Source organism: Podarcis vaucheri, assembly GCF_965113315.1.
Source record: "Podarcis vaucheri genome assembly, chromosome: 8".
NCBI classification, from domain to species: Eukaryota; Metazoa; Chordata; class Lepidosauria; order Squamata; family Lacertidae; genus Podarcis; species Podarcis vaucheri.
In genome coordinates this window covers 83870415-83883444 of record NC_138766.1, presented here as the reverse complement: position 1 = coordinate 83883444, position 13030 = coordinate 83870415, and the positions used below count along the sequence as shown (strand labels likewise).

At 44.9% G+C, this 13030-nt stretch overlaps 1 protein-coding gene across 1 annotated transcript in view; it reads left to right on the top strand.

The window, feature by feature from the left end:
* Nucleotides 1-13030, top strand: part of KCNQ3 (potassium voltage-gated channel subfamily Q member 3) — a 161400-nt gene that overhangs the window by 145467 nt on the left and 2903 nt on the right. Inside the window, exons 9-13 of the mRNA XM_082236029.1 lie at nucleotides 843-899; nucleotides 8424-8611; nucleotides 10877-10979; nucleotides 11550-11681; nucleotides 12354-12452. Coding sequence (XP_082092155.1) covers nucleotides 843-899; nucleotides 8424-8611; nucleotides 10877-10979; nucleotides 11550-11681; nucleotides 12354-12452 — 579 coding nt within the window. The remainder of the gene's footprint in view (nucleotides 1-842; nucleotides 900-8423; nucleotides 8612-10876; nucleotides 10980-11549; nucleotides 11682-12353; nucleotides 12453-13030) is intronic.

The window sequence follows — 13030 nt, the reverse complement described above, 5'->3', positions numbered from 1 at the left end:
GCAACCTTGGCGTTATCAGCACCATGCTCTAACCAATGGAGCTGTCCACATGTGAGCAATCATCGCCATATGGGACAGTTGCATATTCCTTCATTGCAAGGGGTTGGAGTGGATGAATTTCATGGTCTCTTCCAACACTACAATTCTATGATTCTATGAGATCATATTCCAGAAGGATTGGTATGATCCAGCTCAGGGCTATTGGGCAGGCTCACCCTGTCTTTCTTTGCTCTGTTATGATGTTTCCGTGCTGATGATGAACAAGAGAGATCATGGTTCAGAACCATTGCTATGGCTTGTTATTTCAAATATCTCAGGAGGTATCTAGTTGCTCCAAAAGCACAGCGTGACAAAAACTCTTCTACTTGGGCAGTGAACCCTCCCTTCAGCCTGCTCTCCCCTTGCTCCCCAAAATCTGCTCCAGAGGGTTGTGTTGACCCCCAGGACAGAGCTGGGGCACATGGGGAAAGGAGACGTAGGGGAGGCTCTTCATGCAAACAGAAGTCTTTGAGGTGATGGGAGGCCTCTGCTGAACGCAACCCAATGTCACAACGCCTGTTATTCTTAACGTTGCATCTCTTCCCAATATTTTGTGTATGTAATCTGTGTTCCTTTGTTCAATGAGGTGTGGGTTGCGAAAGGAGGATAGCAATATAGCAAGCAACGGTGTAAGTGTAAAAATGTGATTATTTTTAGCCTTCCTTCCTGAGAAGAGAAACTGGGTCAGGGCTGAAGGACCAGACGCTCCAGTAATCCTGTTTCCATACTCATTTAATTAATTCCACGTAGATTCTCATAAGTGAACATTAACCACTCACAATGACATCTTTTTCACTTTGCAGTAATGTCATGTTTAGTAGGGAGGCTTTCTTTGGATCAAGCGTCACCAGAAAACTTAGGTACATGCATCTGAATAGCAACCAAATCTTTTTTATATACTGCATGCCGTTCTTGCCTGCGATATCTATCTCCTCCTTTATTTTAATTTTTGAATAGCCATTTTTACTACAGTAGTTTATCAAACCCAAAAGTGGAGAAGGGATGGAAGTCCAAGGGAGTTATCTAGCATGTAACATGCAAATTTCATTTTCAGCATAAATGTCTAATATGTACTATAAAGCAGAGATGAGGAAGCTTTTTTTTTTTTTACAGCTTGGGGGCCACATTTCATTTTGGACAACCGCCTGAGGGCCACATGCTGTGGTGGGCGGGGCCATGGGCAGAAAGTGGGCGGAGCAATGGAGTGTTACCTTTGTCACAGTACAGTGGTACCTCGGGTTATATACGCTTCAGGTTACAGACTCCGCTAACCCAGAAATAGTGCTTCAGGTTAAGAACTTTGCTTCAGGATGAGAACAGAAATCGTGCTCCGCCGACACAATGGCAGCAGGAGGCCCCATTAGCTAAAGTGGTGCTTCAGGTTAAGAACAGTTTCAAGTTAAGAACGGACCTCCGGAACGAATTAAGTACTTAACCTGAGGTACCACTGTATCTTTCTTTGCTTCTTTTTTAAAAAAACCATTTGTGCACACCGCTGAACTACAGCCGTCTCTAACCAGTGTGCAAGAAATGCAATACAGAAGAGGAAAAGTTAGAACTGAAAAACCAGACTTCAATTAAAAGTGTTTGCTGGAATAATAATAATAAAAAAATCAGTAGATGCCAGAAGTTCAACAGGGAGGGAACTTGTCCAATCCCAGGTGGAAGGGAGTTCCATAAAATTGGGCCAACAATACCGGACACACAGCTCCTGGTAGCTATGAGCCATGCATCCGAACCATGGGAGAACAGGGTTCAAATCCCCACTCATCCATGAAGCCAGTCACTCACTCTTAGGCTAACCCATCTTAAAGGGTTGTTTTGAGGATAAATGGGGGAAAGGAGAACTATCTACACCACCTTGAGCTTCTCGAAGGAAAGGTGGAATATTAATTAATTAATTCATTAAATGGGGAAGGGGTGATGTGAAGCCCAGAAGGTGCTCCCACCCCCCCAGATTATTGCACCCCCCAGGAGACGCAAGGTATAGCACAAAACACACAGGCAATCTGGCCTCACTCCCTACTGCTAGGGCAGCTCACAAGTAAGAGATTTCCCTTCCTGTGTTGCTCTTGAAGGCATTCGATTCTCTGGGAGAGAAGGAATCCCCTCGTCTCCTTCTCCTCCAGCCTGCAACTTCTAGCGCAGAGAAGGAGGTGGTGAACTGGCCGGTTTCATCTCTCTCTCCCGCCCAACCCAGATTGCAGTATGAGCTGCAGGACAACGGTCCCTTTCCTTACCTTCAGAATAATGGTGGGACTTCAGGTTGAGCAAAGCTGGAAGAAAACTGGATTCTGTTGTAGAACAGGGTAACATCAACTGCCATTGAGGAATTATCCTTCCTCTTACTCACTTGAGGAAGATTAGAGTCTAGTTTAGCAGATATTGAAATGTACAAGTGTCGATGTATACTCTTTTCCCTGTCTCCTGCTCATTAATAATAATAATAATAATAATAATAATAATAATAATAATAATAATAATAATTATTATTTATACCCCACCCACTCTGGGCAGCTTCCAACAATATATTAAAATACAGACGTTGCTGGACTTCAACACACATGCCCAACACTACTAAACCTTAGGTTATGTTACTAGGACTTCAACGCACATCAGCCCCAACCAGAATGGCCTAAGGGTCTTGAGTGATGAGAATTGTCTCCCCATAGCATTGTGAAGGCCATAGGTTCTCCGTCCTTGATGCAGATAATAGAGCTAGAGGGACTGATGCTACCTCAGCTTCTTAGGTTCCTTTACTTACCCTTTCCTTAGTTCCCTCTGCTGCCTCCATCTCTTTTCTTAGCCTCCCTGGATTCCCTTTTCTCCCTTTGGATACAAGTCTTAATACACTGGAGGTAATTTTTGGAGTCCACCAGAAGCTGATGTAACATAGGCGTTTCATTCTACACCATGAGAAAGCCTTGTGGGTGCCAACCCAATTTGCAAATTTTAGGTGGAATGGGCTTCTCCTTGATTTCTTTCCTGGGTAGTGTTTACAGATCTGCCAAATTTAGTCCATTGTCTTCTGCCTCTCAGTTTTCCATCGTCACCTCTTCCACCCTTTCCAGCAAAGCAGCTCAGAGAGAGCAGGCAAACAGACCTTCAGACGTTGAGTTGTGTTACTTTGAGGCATGGTTTCTTTGGAGTCAGGGATGCAGACGTTGTTGGACTACAACTCCCATCATGCTTCACCATTGGCCACGCCATCTGAGGTTGGTGGGAGCTGGGGTTAAAAAGCGTCAGGGGTCCACAAGTTCCCCACACTTACCTTAGAGGTTGTCCTGGGCTTCCAGAACATTGTGTAAGTCCGTCTTACGTGTTTTTGATATTACTACCAAACAATACGCAGCTTGGTGGAGCTGTGTTCAGCCCTGTTGATACATAAATCTTTCTAATGTAGTAAAAATCAGAGCAAGCATGGTTGTCTTGTGTTTCCAGTGTTAAGGCTGCAAAATCTAAGAATATAACTGCTATATTTTTGTTCAGTTTTTATTGGTCTTTCCCCCCTCCTCCTGCAAAAAAAAAAGAAAAGGCTGATAAATGGAGGAAGAGGCATGCTTTGCTCTGCCATTTGTTATTTAATTATTTGGTTATGAACTGCAGAATCAGACAATGAATAGGGGAGTGTCTGGTTTGCATGCTGAGAAGGAATTGCATTCAGCTGTTGCATGAGTGGTTCCAAAGGCTTATTCAAGTTCCGTTCTGCTTACACAGGAGGCAAAAGTTTGACCTCCACTATCCTTCCCATTAACTTTCAGATATTCAATAATATTCAAATGCTTTGTGGAGAAGCTTCCGTTGAAGACCTGGCAATGTTTATTCTAAAGAACTGTATTAAGTAAAGGCTGGATCATGGCTTGTCATTATGAGAGGAAATCTGCACAACCCTTCGGCTAACCCTCCTTTGTGCACATGAGATTCTGCTTTCACTTTGAATCTGCCACAGTTCCTTGTTATGTCCAAACTCTGGAAACTGTGGTATGTTTTAATTGAAACAAACGTATTTTGAAACAAATGAGGATATCAAACTATCGTTTGATAACTTGTTCTGCTTCATTTGGACATCATTCTACTTGTTCTATTTTCACCTGGTCCCTGTATAGATAGATAGATAAACTTTATTCGCATTAGCCAACAGCCATAGCAACATAAAACAAACAATATATACAATTAAAAAGACAACAATGGGTAAAAAGGACAATCAAATGACTAAGATTATCCCTGTATTTACAACTGTTTTCATTTTCTCTGGGTTAATCTGTTCACAGTTTATCAAGCCTGAATATCTATTAACATGCATTGACTGGTTGTTCCTACATAAGATAACTAATTCTGTTTAGGCCAGTTCTTCTCAGAATAAGACCCCCCGACTCTGGCTCTATTCTCTTCCTCTTTGAGTTGGCCTGGAGGTCCTGGTCTAGTATTGTCTTTTCATCTTATCCATAGAGTCTCTATCTCATTCAGATTTAACCCTTCATCCATACTTCTACAGCTAAGTATTTTTACATTTGCTGTTCAAGCTGTGTTGAAGTTCAAGGGTGGTTTACATGAAAGTGTGGCATGGATATAAGCTTATATGGCTGGAGGAACACCCAGCCCAATGTGGGTTGAGGTCAGAACATAGTTAAGTGGCCACAGTTAAAACAACCCACAGTTCCCTGTGTACATGTGTAACAGGGAACTGTAGAAAGTTCAAAAATGAAAGTGGAAACCCAGTTCCCTCCTGTGCACTAAGGACAAGGGTGTTACTGTACATGACATGGTCATTCATGTCATCATAAATGAGTGTTTGCCATTACATCTGATTCTGGCTGCTGTATAAGAGATGATCTAGTGGAGGGGTAGTCAATGTGTTGCCCTCTCGATGCCGCAGGACTACAGCTCCCATCATCCCTGACCATTGGCCATGTTGGCCAGGGCTGATGGGAGTTGGAGTCCAACAACTTCTGCGGCCACCATGATGGCTACTCCTGATCTCATATAATGGCTAAGAGCAGTACAGGCAATGCGGTGAGCACAGGGTCAATGCTAAAAAATTGAGCTCATCTTTAGTATTGTGTGGCAAAACATGCCCATGGCCTGATGACACTGTGCTCTTCATTTCACTGTCCCCTGCCCTGCATCATTTTTGTGCACACTCTGCTCTCCGGGGATAATACTAGCATTATTAGGGATAATGATATTGTGCCATTTTATAGGATTGCTCTATAGTTTACTGGAAATGACCTGGGGGTTGGGTTTTGATGGCAACTAGGCAGCCGTCTAGGGCACAGCACAGACCTCAGAGGGGTGCAGTCCAGACCTTTGAGGGGCACAGTTTTATACAGTTTCTTTTAAAAAATATACATTCCTGATAATATTTTACTTTTCTTTTATATTTTGAAGAATTTTATCATTTCTACAAGACATCTGTTTTTGAAAATTGAATTTAGTGTATAATTTGGGGGGAGGTGCAAGTATTTAAACTTACCTAGGATGCAAAATAGCTTTGCCTGGGCCACAAAACAGCCTGGTGCCAGCACTGGGGATATTCCAAATGCAATATCATTGCCAAGTATTGTTGTCATTATTATTGAAATATCTGAAATTGTTAATGCAGACCATGCTTTATGCGTGCCTACAATTGATTATCTGTCTATTTAGGATCTGGGGCATCTAGGACTGAAACACCTCAGAACTGGCACATCCACACAGTTTATTTGAATGGAGTTGTGTGAATCGATGTCTCTTCTCTGCATTTGCTCTGCACCATTCATATATTGCTGATTTTCTTCCATTGGCTTCCTGACATGATGGCGCAACTATATTGTTCAAAACCCTATTTTGTTAGTGCATTATGTTTTCTACCTTTTGGGGGCAGACTGTTGCACATATTCCTTTTTTCCAATTCCTACCTGGTCCGCGGTGAACTGAGTTGCCTTGAACATGTCTAAGACCCATGATTGATTCCTGTGTCATCACACATTTGCCCAATTGTAAAAACCTTGTTTGCAGTAAAACATGGTGGAATTAGAGTCCGTAATGTGACGGACCGATTTGGACTCCATGTACATCATCCATTTGCACAGTGATCGCGAGAGAGGACCACATAATCCCCAAGAGCCAAAATTATTGGCTTGACGTCCAATAAGCCTAAAACAGGATGAATGCTCTGAATCATAGCTTGTGTGTTTATGGTGGAACCACAGGGTCTGCTGGAGCTGAACCATCCCACTGAACCAATTTCAGTAAACCTCCCAAGTTGCCTTCTATAATCCCATGCAGATTGTTACCAGATCTTGCAGTGGGTATGTGGGAAAGGCAAGCACCGTCTTGAAATGTACCTTATGCCACTCAAATGCTCGGTACCCGTTTGCAACACACCCCACTGCAAACAATTGTGGAGAATGACACACACTGGAAGCATTGGCCGCATGTGTGCAGAGACCTAATATGGCACATTTGGACTTATTGAAGCCCCTCAGATCCAACCACATACACAAATCTAGACCCAGGACCAGCCCAAGACCTTTCGCTGCCCCAAAATGACTGGACTGGGGTCAAAATCTTGCCATGCACCTGAGGCAGTCGTATACCACTTAGTCATGCTTCACCCCAAAGAACCCTGGGAACTAGCCTGCCAAAGGTGCTGGGAATTGCAGCTCCATTGAGGGGTAAGCTACAGTTCCCAGGATTCTTTGGGGGAAGCCATGACAAAGTGGTATAGGAATGCTTTAAATGTGGGTGTGACCTGCTTCATTGAATACAGTGGTGCCTCAGGTTACAGACACTTCAGGTTACAGACTCCGCTAACCCAGAAATAGTACCTTGGGTTAAGAACTTTGCTTCAGGATGAGAACAGAAATTGTGCAGCGGCAGCAGCGGGAGGCTCCATTAGCTAAAGTGGTACCTCAGTTAAGAACAGTTTCAGGTTAAGAACGGACCTCCAGAACGAATTAACTTCTTAACCTGAGGTACCACTGTACTGGTGATGGAGGAATGTCATCTACAGAGTCAGCAGGCCGGTTTAGGGGGCCTTGTAGGCAGGGGCAGAGAAAGGGTGTGTGGTGGGTGCCGGCCACCTCAGGCGTCACCACTGATGGAGGTGACAAAATGTTGTGCGACACTCACCACAGGACCTACAGCACACCTGAGCCACGTGTCTCTCCTGGGAGAGATGTGGTGGCTTGGGCATGCACAGGTTCCACACTGCCCAAATGGTCCACCCACTGTCTCCCCCCCAGCTGTAGGGCAGCTGAGTGGGAGGAGGCAGGCAGACTCTGGAGGTCCCACAGTGTGCCCCGCCCTCTCCCCTATGTCCAGCTCACTCTGACCCTGGGCGTGCTGCCTCAGGTGCCCGAGCAGCTTCCTCCGCCACTGCTTGTAGGACACAACTCTGTCCCCCCACAGAGGGGAATGGGAGAGACAGCCAAGGGCTACTGCTGCTTCACAACACTTGCCATCTCAGGCTGTCTCCTCACTTGACCTAACGGCAGGGCTGGCCTTATCTACAACTGAGACGGCCATTTTCCAGCCTATGTTGTCCATTACTGGGGATGTCTCAAGTACCTTCCAGAATGGACAGAATATTTTGCTCTGTTGGCCAGGCTCCTAGTATTTATACCAGGCCTCCCAGTCAATCCAGAAGCTTCAAGCTGCCAACCCATCAAAGAAAACCACCCCTCTTCCCTCTCTTCTGCATCCAAAGGGGACTCCCAGGCTTTTGCACTAGTCAGCTAAGTCAGCTTCAGCTCATGCAGTTTTCAGTTCCATCCCAGAATCCCCGAGTTTTGAGAACAATTGCTGCTTTGTCCAGAAGTTACACATTCCACTGCAAATTACAGTTGGCTCACCATTCGACAGCATCCTCACTGCTCATGCATTTTGATTGACAAAGTGGAATTTTGTCCTTCCCGCAGCATTCTTCAGAAATGCCTTCCCACTGCCACATGGGGGTGCTGAGTGACTGAATTTGTTAATGTTGGTGGACTGAAATCACATTATGTATGGCAGATCCAACCGGTGGATTCATTTAACCCTGGTGGGGTAACCTAGTGGGACTGCTTAGCAAATCGAGTGTCATTGTATGCAGGAATCCTTGCTGAAACACACCACGATTCATTTGTTCAAAGAAAATACTAGCGGTGCAAGTTCAGCCAATAAATATGTGTGATTAATTCTTCAGTAGGGTGAGTGTGATGTTGGGTGGTCCATTGATGGCATTTTATTTGAAGACCTATGAAAACATTGATCTGTGGGTTGGTACAGTCAGCTTCCATGTGGTCCTTACTAGTATCCTTCATGCATATGTTTGCTTGGGATATAATGCATTAGGAGCACCTTGAAATGTAGGTCTGTGTGAGAGTGAGGGGGAAAATGATCCCTTTTCCTTATTTTTTTAGCCAAAAGCTGGGTCTCTTGGATCGGGTTCGTGGTACCAATACTAAAGGAAAGCTATTTACCCCTCTGAATGTAGATGCAATTGAAGAAAGTCCTTCTAAAGAACCTAAGACTGTTGCCTTGAATAATAGGGAGCGTTTTCGCACTGCATTCCGAATGAAAGCTTATGCATTCTGGCAAAGCTCCGAAGGTAAAAGGTTCACATTGATTTCTGTTTTAATTTTCCTGGGCTATTTCACCGATCACTCTCTCCATTTTCTGAGTCCCTTTGGCTGGAGTTGAAGTTGAATGTTGCACAAATGTATAATCTGGCAAAGCTCTGAATTTTCGGTTGAGTCTCTCTCTCTCTCTCTCTCTCTCTCTCTCTCACACACACACACACACCCTTCTGAATTTTAAATTAGGAGGACATTTTCAAAACAGCAAAATCTTACTTCTTGTTGTCCGAACAAAGTTCGATCACGATCCCCGTTTGTTTACTTATTATCACTTTGTTGAATATTTAGATCTTGGAATGAAATTTGGTGCACACATTCGGGACGCGATTCTGCATTTCAGGTTTTAAAAACTAGTTCGACCCACACAACTATTTTAAAGCGGCGGTGTGTGTGTGTGAACTATGAGAAAACACACCTCACAAAACAGTACCTTGCGTGGCGAGTCTTCTCCCCCATGTGAAATGAAGACACGGGACACAATATTTTAGGTTAATGGGCATAAAAAGGCCACAACTTTATTGATTACAGAATTTAAAGGTATTGGCTTTAGGCATTGGCTCCTATCGACTACCCGGCATGGAGACCAGGAAGGGTTGTCCACAAACCGTGGGGGTCCTGTTGAAGTATGCCAACTAGGATCCCACGGGTGTCACCGCTCGGGGGCGTGCCGGAGGCCCTTACCTCCCTAGGTTTTGGATAAGGCAACGCCCCCCGGAGTCCTCTACCGGACTACCCCTTTCATAGGGGGAAGGTGATGGCGCTTCCTCCCCCCTTTCATTTGCATAACAATTCCCCCTGCCAATGCCTAACCGCCAATACCACAGAAGTTGTGACGTTTGCTACGAGGTGAAAAAAACAAAAGGCTCGAAGTGCGCCAAGTTGGAAAAATTCCTACCAGGCCCCTTGCGGCGACCAACCGAAGTCCATAGCAAGGTCATAGCTAGCTAAGCCTAAGGGTGGGTGGGATGGGAAAAAAACCTCTCAGCTGCCCAGGTGGAAAGAGGGCGGTCTCCGGGCGTGCCTGGCCTTAAGTAGGCCACGCCCCACCTCCCCGGCCCGCTTATTGGCGGGCCGGCTCAGTGACACGCCCGGGGATTCCCTGCTCACGCGGGGGCAAAGGCCAGCCCCCCCGCGTGTGTGGGAGGAGTTAGCCCGCAACCCCCTCTCCTCCAAGGCGGAAATGGCTTTCCTTGACTCTTAAGACATTGCAGTAAAAGGTGGTGTGTTCATTTATGAACTTTCACATTTTTCAGGGAATCCATAGCTCAAATCACACACACATTTTCAAGAGTGTCAGGAAAGGCGTACACGACACTGTTCAATATTTGCCCTGAAGACAGAGAAAAAGAAATGAGAAGTAATGTGCACATTCAGATCAACCCTCTCCCCCCCCCCCTCCGTATTTTGGAGTAGTAGTGGCCAACATCGATTCTACCTCGTGAATTTGGTACACATATGGTTTGGCCCTTGAGGTGCTTTCTTTTGCTCCCAGGTTAATTCATGTAAATACTGCCAAGTAATATGAAGAATGCTAATGTGTGTCAGAAATCCTTCTCAACCACACATTAGGTTGTGTCCTCAGGGCTATCAGGTTGTTGTTTTTATTTTCATTAGGTATTTTGTGGTTTTATATCTTGATTTTATTATGTGAACCGCCCTAAGCCCCCTGGGTACAGGGCAGTATATAAATCCAATAAACAACAACAACAACAACAACAACAACAACAAATACTTTAAGCATGGTTTTATTCAGGCAACACAGCTAATTAACAAGTGTCAAAAGAGTTGGGTTTTGTTTTGTTTTGTTTTGTTTTAGCTAAAGAAGAATGCATGGTGAACTGTTAATTTCAAGAGAACTAGTTTCTGACTTCTACATTGTTGGCCTGTAGAAGATTTGGGAGCCACGGTTTTGATGGGTGGTAACTATGGGTTTGCACAAAGACTTCCACTTGTACAAAGGAATATCATCTTCCTCTCCTCCTGTGGGCACCCCAGATCTGGTCTGGTCTGGGGGTTCCACCAGTTCTCCAAAGCATATTTTTTGGATAGGGGAGCATGGGGAGAGAATAATGGAATTTTCCATTGTGCATGCAGAAGTCTTGTGCTACTGGGACATTTTCAATGGATACAACCCAATAATACGAGAATTTAGCTGGTACTGTAGGAGCAGCTCCACTTTGCTCTGAACTCTTCTGCATCTGCCCTTCCTTCATGTGGATTCTTCACTCACCTTTTAGATGCTGGAACTGGGGATCCTCTGGCAGAAGACAGAGGGTACAGCAATGAACTCCTCATTGAAGACATGATCCCCACGCTGAAAGTGGTCATCCGAGCTGTCAGGTAAAGTCTGTGCTTGTTGTCCTCTTTTTGCCTCAGTTTAAAATATTGGCCCCTGTAGACCCGACCTTTGATATGACTGCAACTAGGGGAAAACTTAGTTTTTCTCGTTTTCCCAATCTCAAGGTGCATTTAGAGCTGGCGAAAAGCATTGCAAAATTCAGAGAAGTGCAAATCTCAGTGAGTGGCTGTGTTTCGGCTTGCAAGTTGTTTTGGGAAGTGCTGCTTCACCTTAGTTTTTTGTTTAGAATAACAGCACTATTTTTTAATAACGGCATTATGATATTGACAGTTTTATTTCCAACTGTAGCTAGTTAGAGCAACCCTGTAGCTAGTTAGAGCAGCTGTTATTAGCTATACCTCCTGCTATGTATGCCAATTGGTCATGTTGAGTGGGGCTGATGGGCACTGGAGGTGAGCCAGTGTGGCAAAGGCTGAACTATGGTTAGCGCAGCAGGCTAATAAGCAAGGCTGATATTTAAACACAGATACATATGCAATCCCTTCCTCTATGAGAATGGTGGGAATTAGCCAAGGGAAACCCCAGTGATAAACATTCTCTCCTTGTACCAGAATACTACAGTTCCGCCTCTATAAGAAGCGATTCAAGGAGACCTTGAGGCCTTATGATGTAAAGGATGTGATAGAGCAATATTCAGCAGGACACCTTGACATGCTTACCAGGATCAAATACCTTCAAGCGAGGTAAGTGGCTCTGCTGCCAGCAGTGTGCTAAAGGTGTAAAGATGTTCAGCTGGCAAGGACTGGCCCAGAATTTCACAGTATGGATTAGAAGACTCTTTGGGGTTGCCAACACATGCACTAGTGACGGCTGTAGGAGATATTCAGAAGTTACCACTTTGTACAGAAAACCCTGCCCACATTTTGGAAGGTGCTTAAACTCACCCGTCCTCTGTCTGGCAAGGGAGGAAGGCAGAGGTATATGCACATAAATTCCCACATACATCATGTCACCATGCAATAAAGAAACTAAAGTTGAGATACTGACAGGAATATTATCGGAGAAACCATAAGCTTGTTAATGTCTGTAAAATAAACTTGTTGGTTTTTTTTTGTTCACTTTTAACAACTGTCTGGACACAGTGTTTTACCAGAGAGTAACTGGTTGGTGGCAGCGGGGAAGCAAGCACAGTGGTGGTATAGGGATCAATAGACCGTTAAACCTCTGGGGACCCTGTGTGATCGCCACATCCCCCTCAAAAAAAACCAAACCCATAACCAAATGGGAGCTAAAGCTATTGATGTATTTGGAAGATTTATAGCACACCTTTTGATTCTTGAATGTAACTGGGGCCGCGGGCCAACAATTAACGAATCACACCTGTTTCATTACGTCCTCTTATTGTCTTCTTTCAGAATAGATATGATTTTTGCACCTGGACCTCCGTCCACTCCCAAGCATAAGAAATCCCAGAAAGGAGGAGCCTTCCCTTACCCTTCGCAGCAGTCTCCAAGGTGAAATTTCTCTGTGCACAGCTTGTTGAGAATAGATGACTGTCCAACAACACCTAGAGAGCCAGTGTTGCCCATCCCTGCTGTAGATTTTGCAAAAACCACAACCACCAAAACTCTTAAGTGAACCCTTGCAAAACCTGACCATTTCTGGAGCTGGAGGTGGCAAAAGAGGGAGATCCCCAGCCGCGCCCCCGTTAAATAGGTCAGGCCATGCCCCCAGAGCCAGCCGATTGGCTGGCCAGGGGGTGATGTGGCTGGGGATTCCTTCAATCACACGGGGGCTGGGAGCGTGAAGCCGGAACCCCCACCTCCTCTGGAAGACGGAAGTGAAAGAATGTTTGCACATCCTTAGAAAGACACAACAGACTTATGAAGTATTAACAGAGGCTGATTGAAAGGGGATAGGCAAAGCTAGAACAGTAAGTCGTACAGAGGTGCATTGATCAGCCTCATTTGTGGATGGGCCTTTTGGTTCACAGGAGCACTTCATTATATAACATCTTGTAGCACCTTCATCATTCTCTCATAGTGCCTCCTGCCACACTATTTGGGAATCATTGAGTTGGCCATTCTGTGCT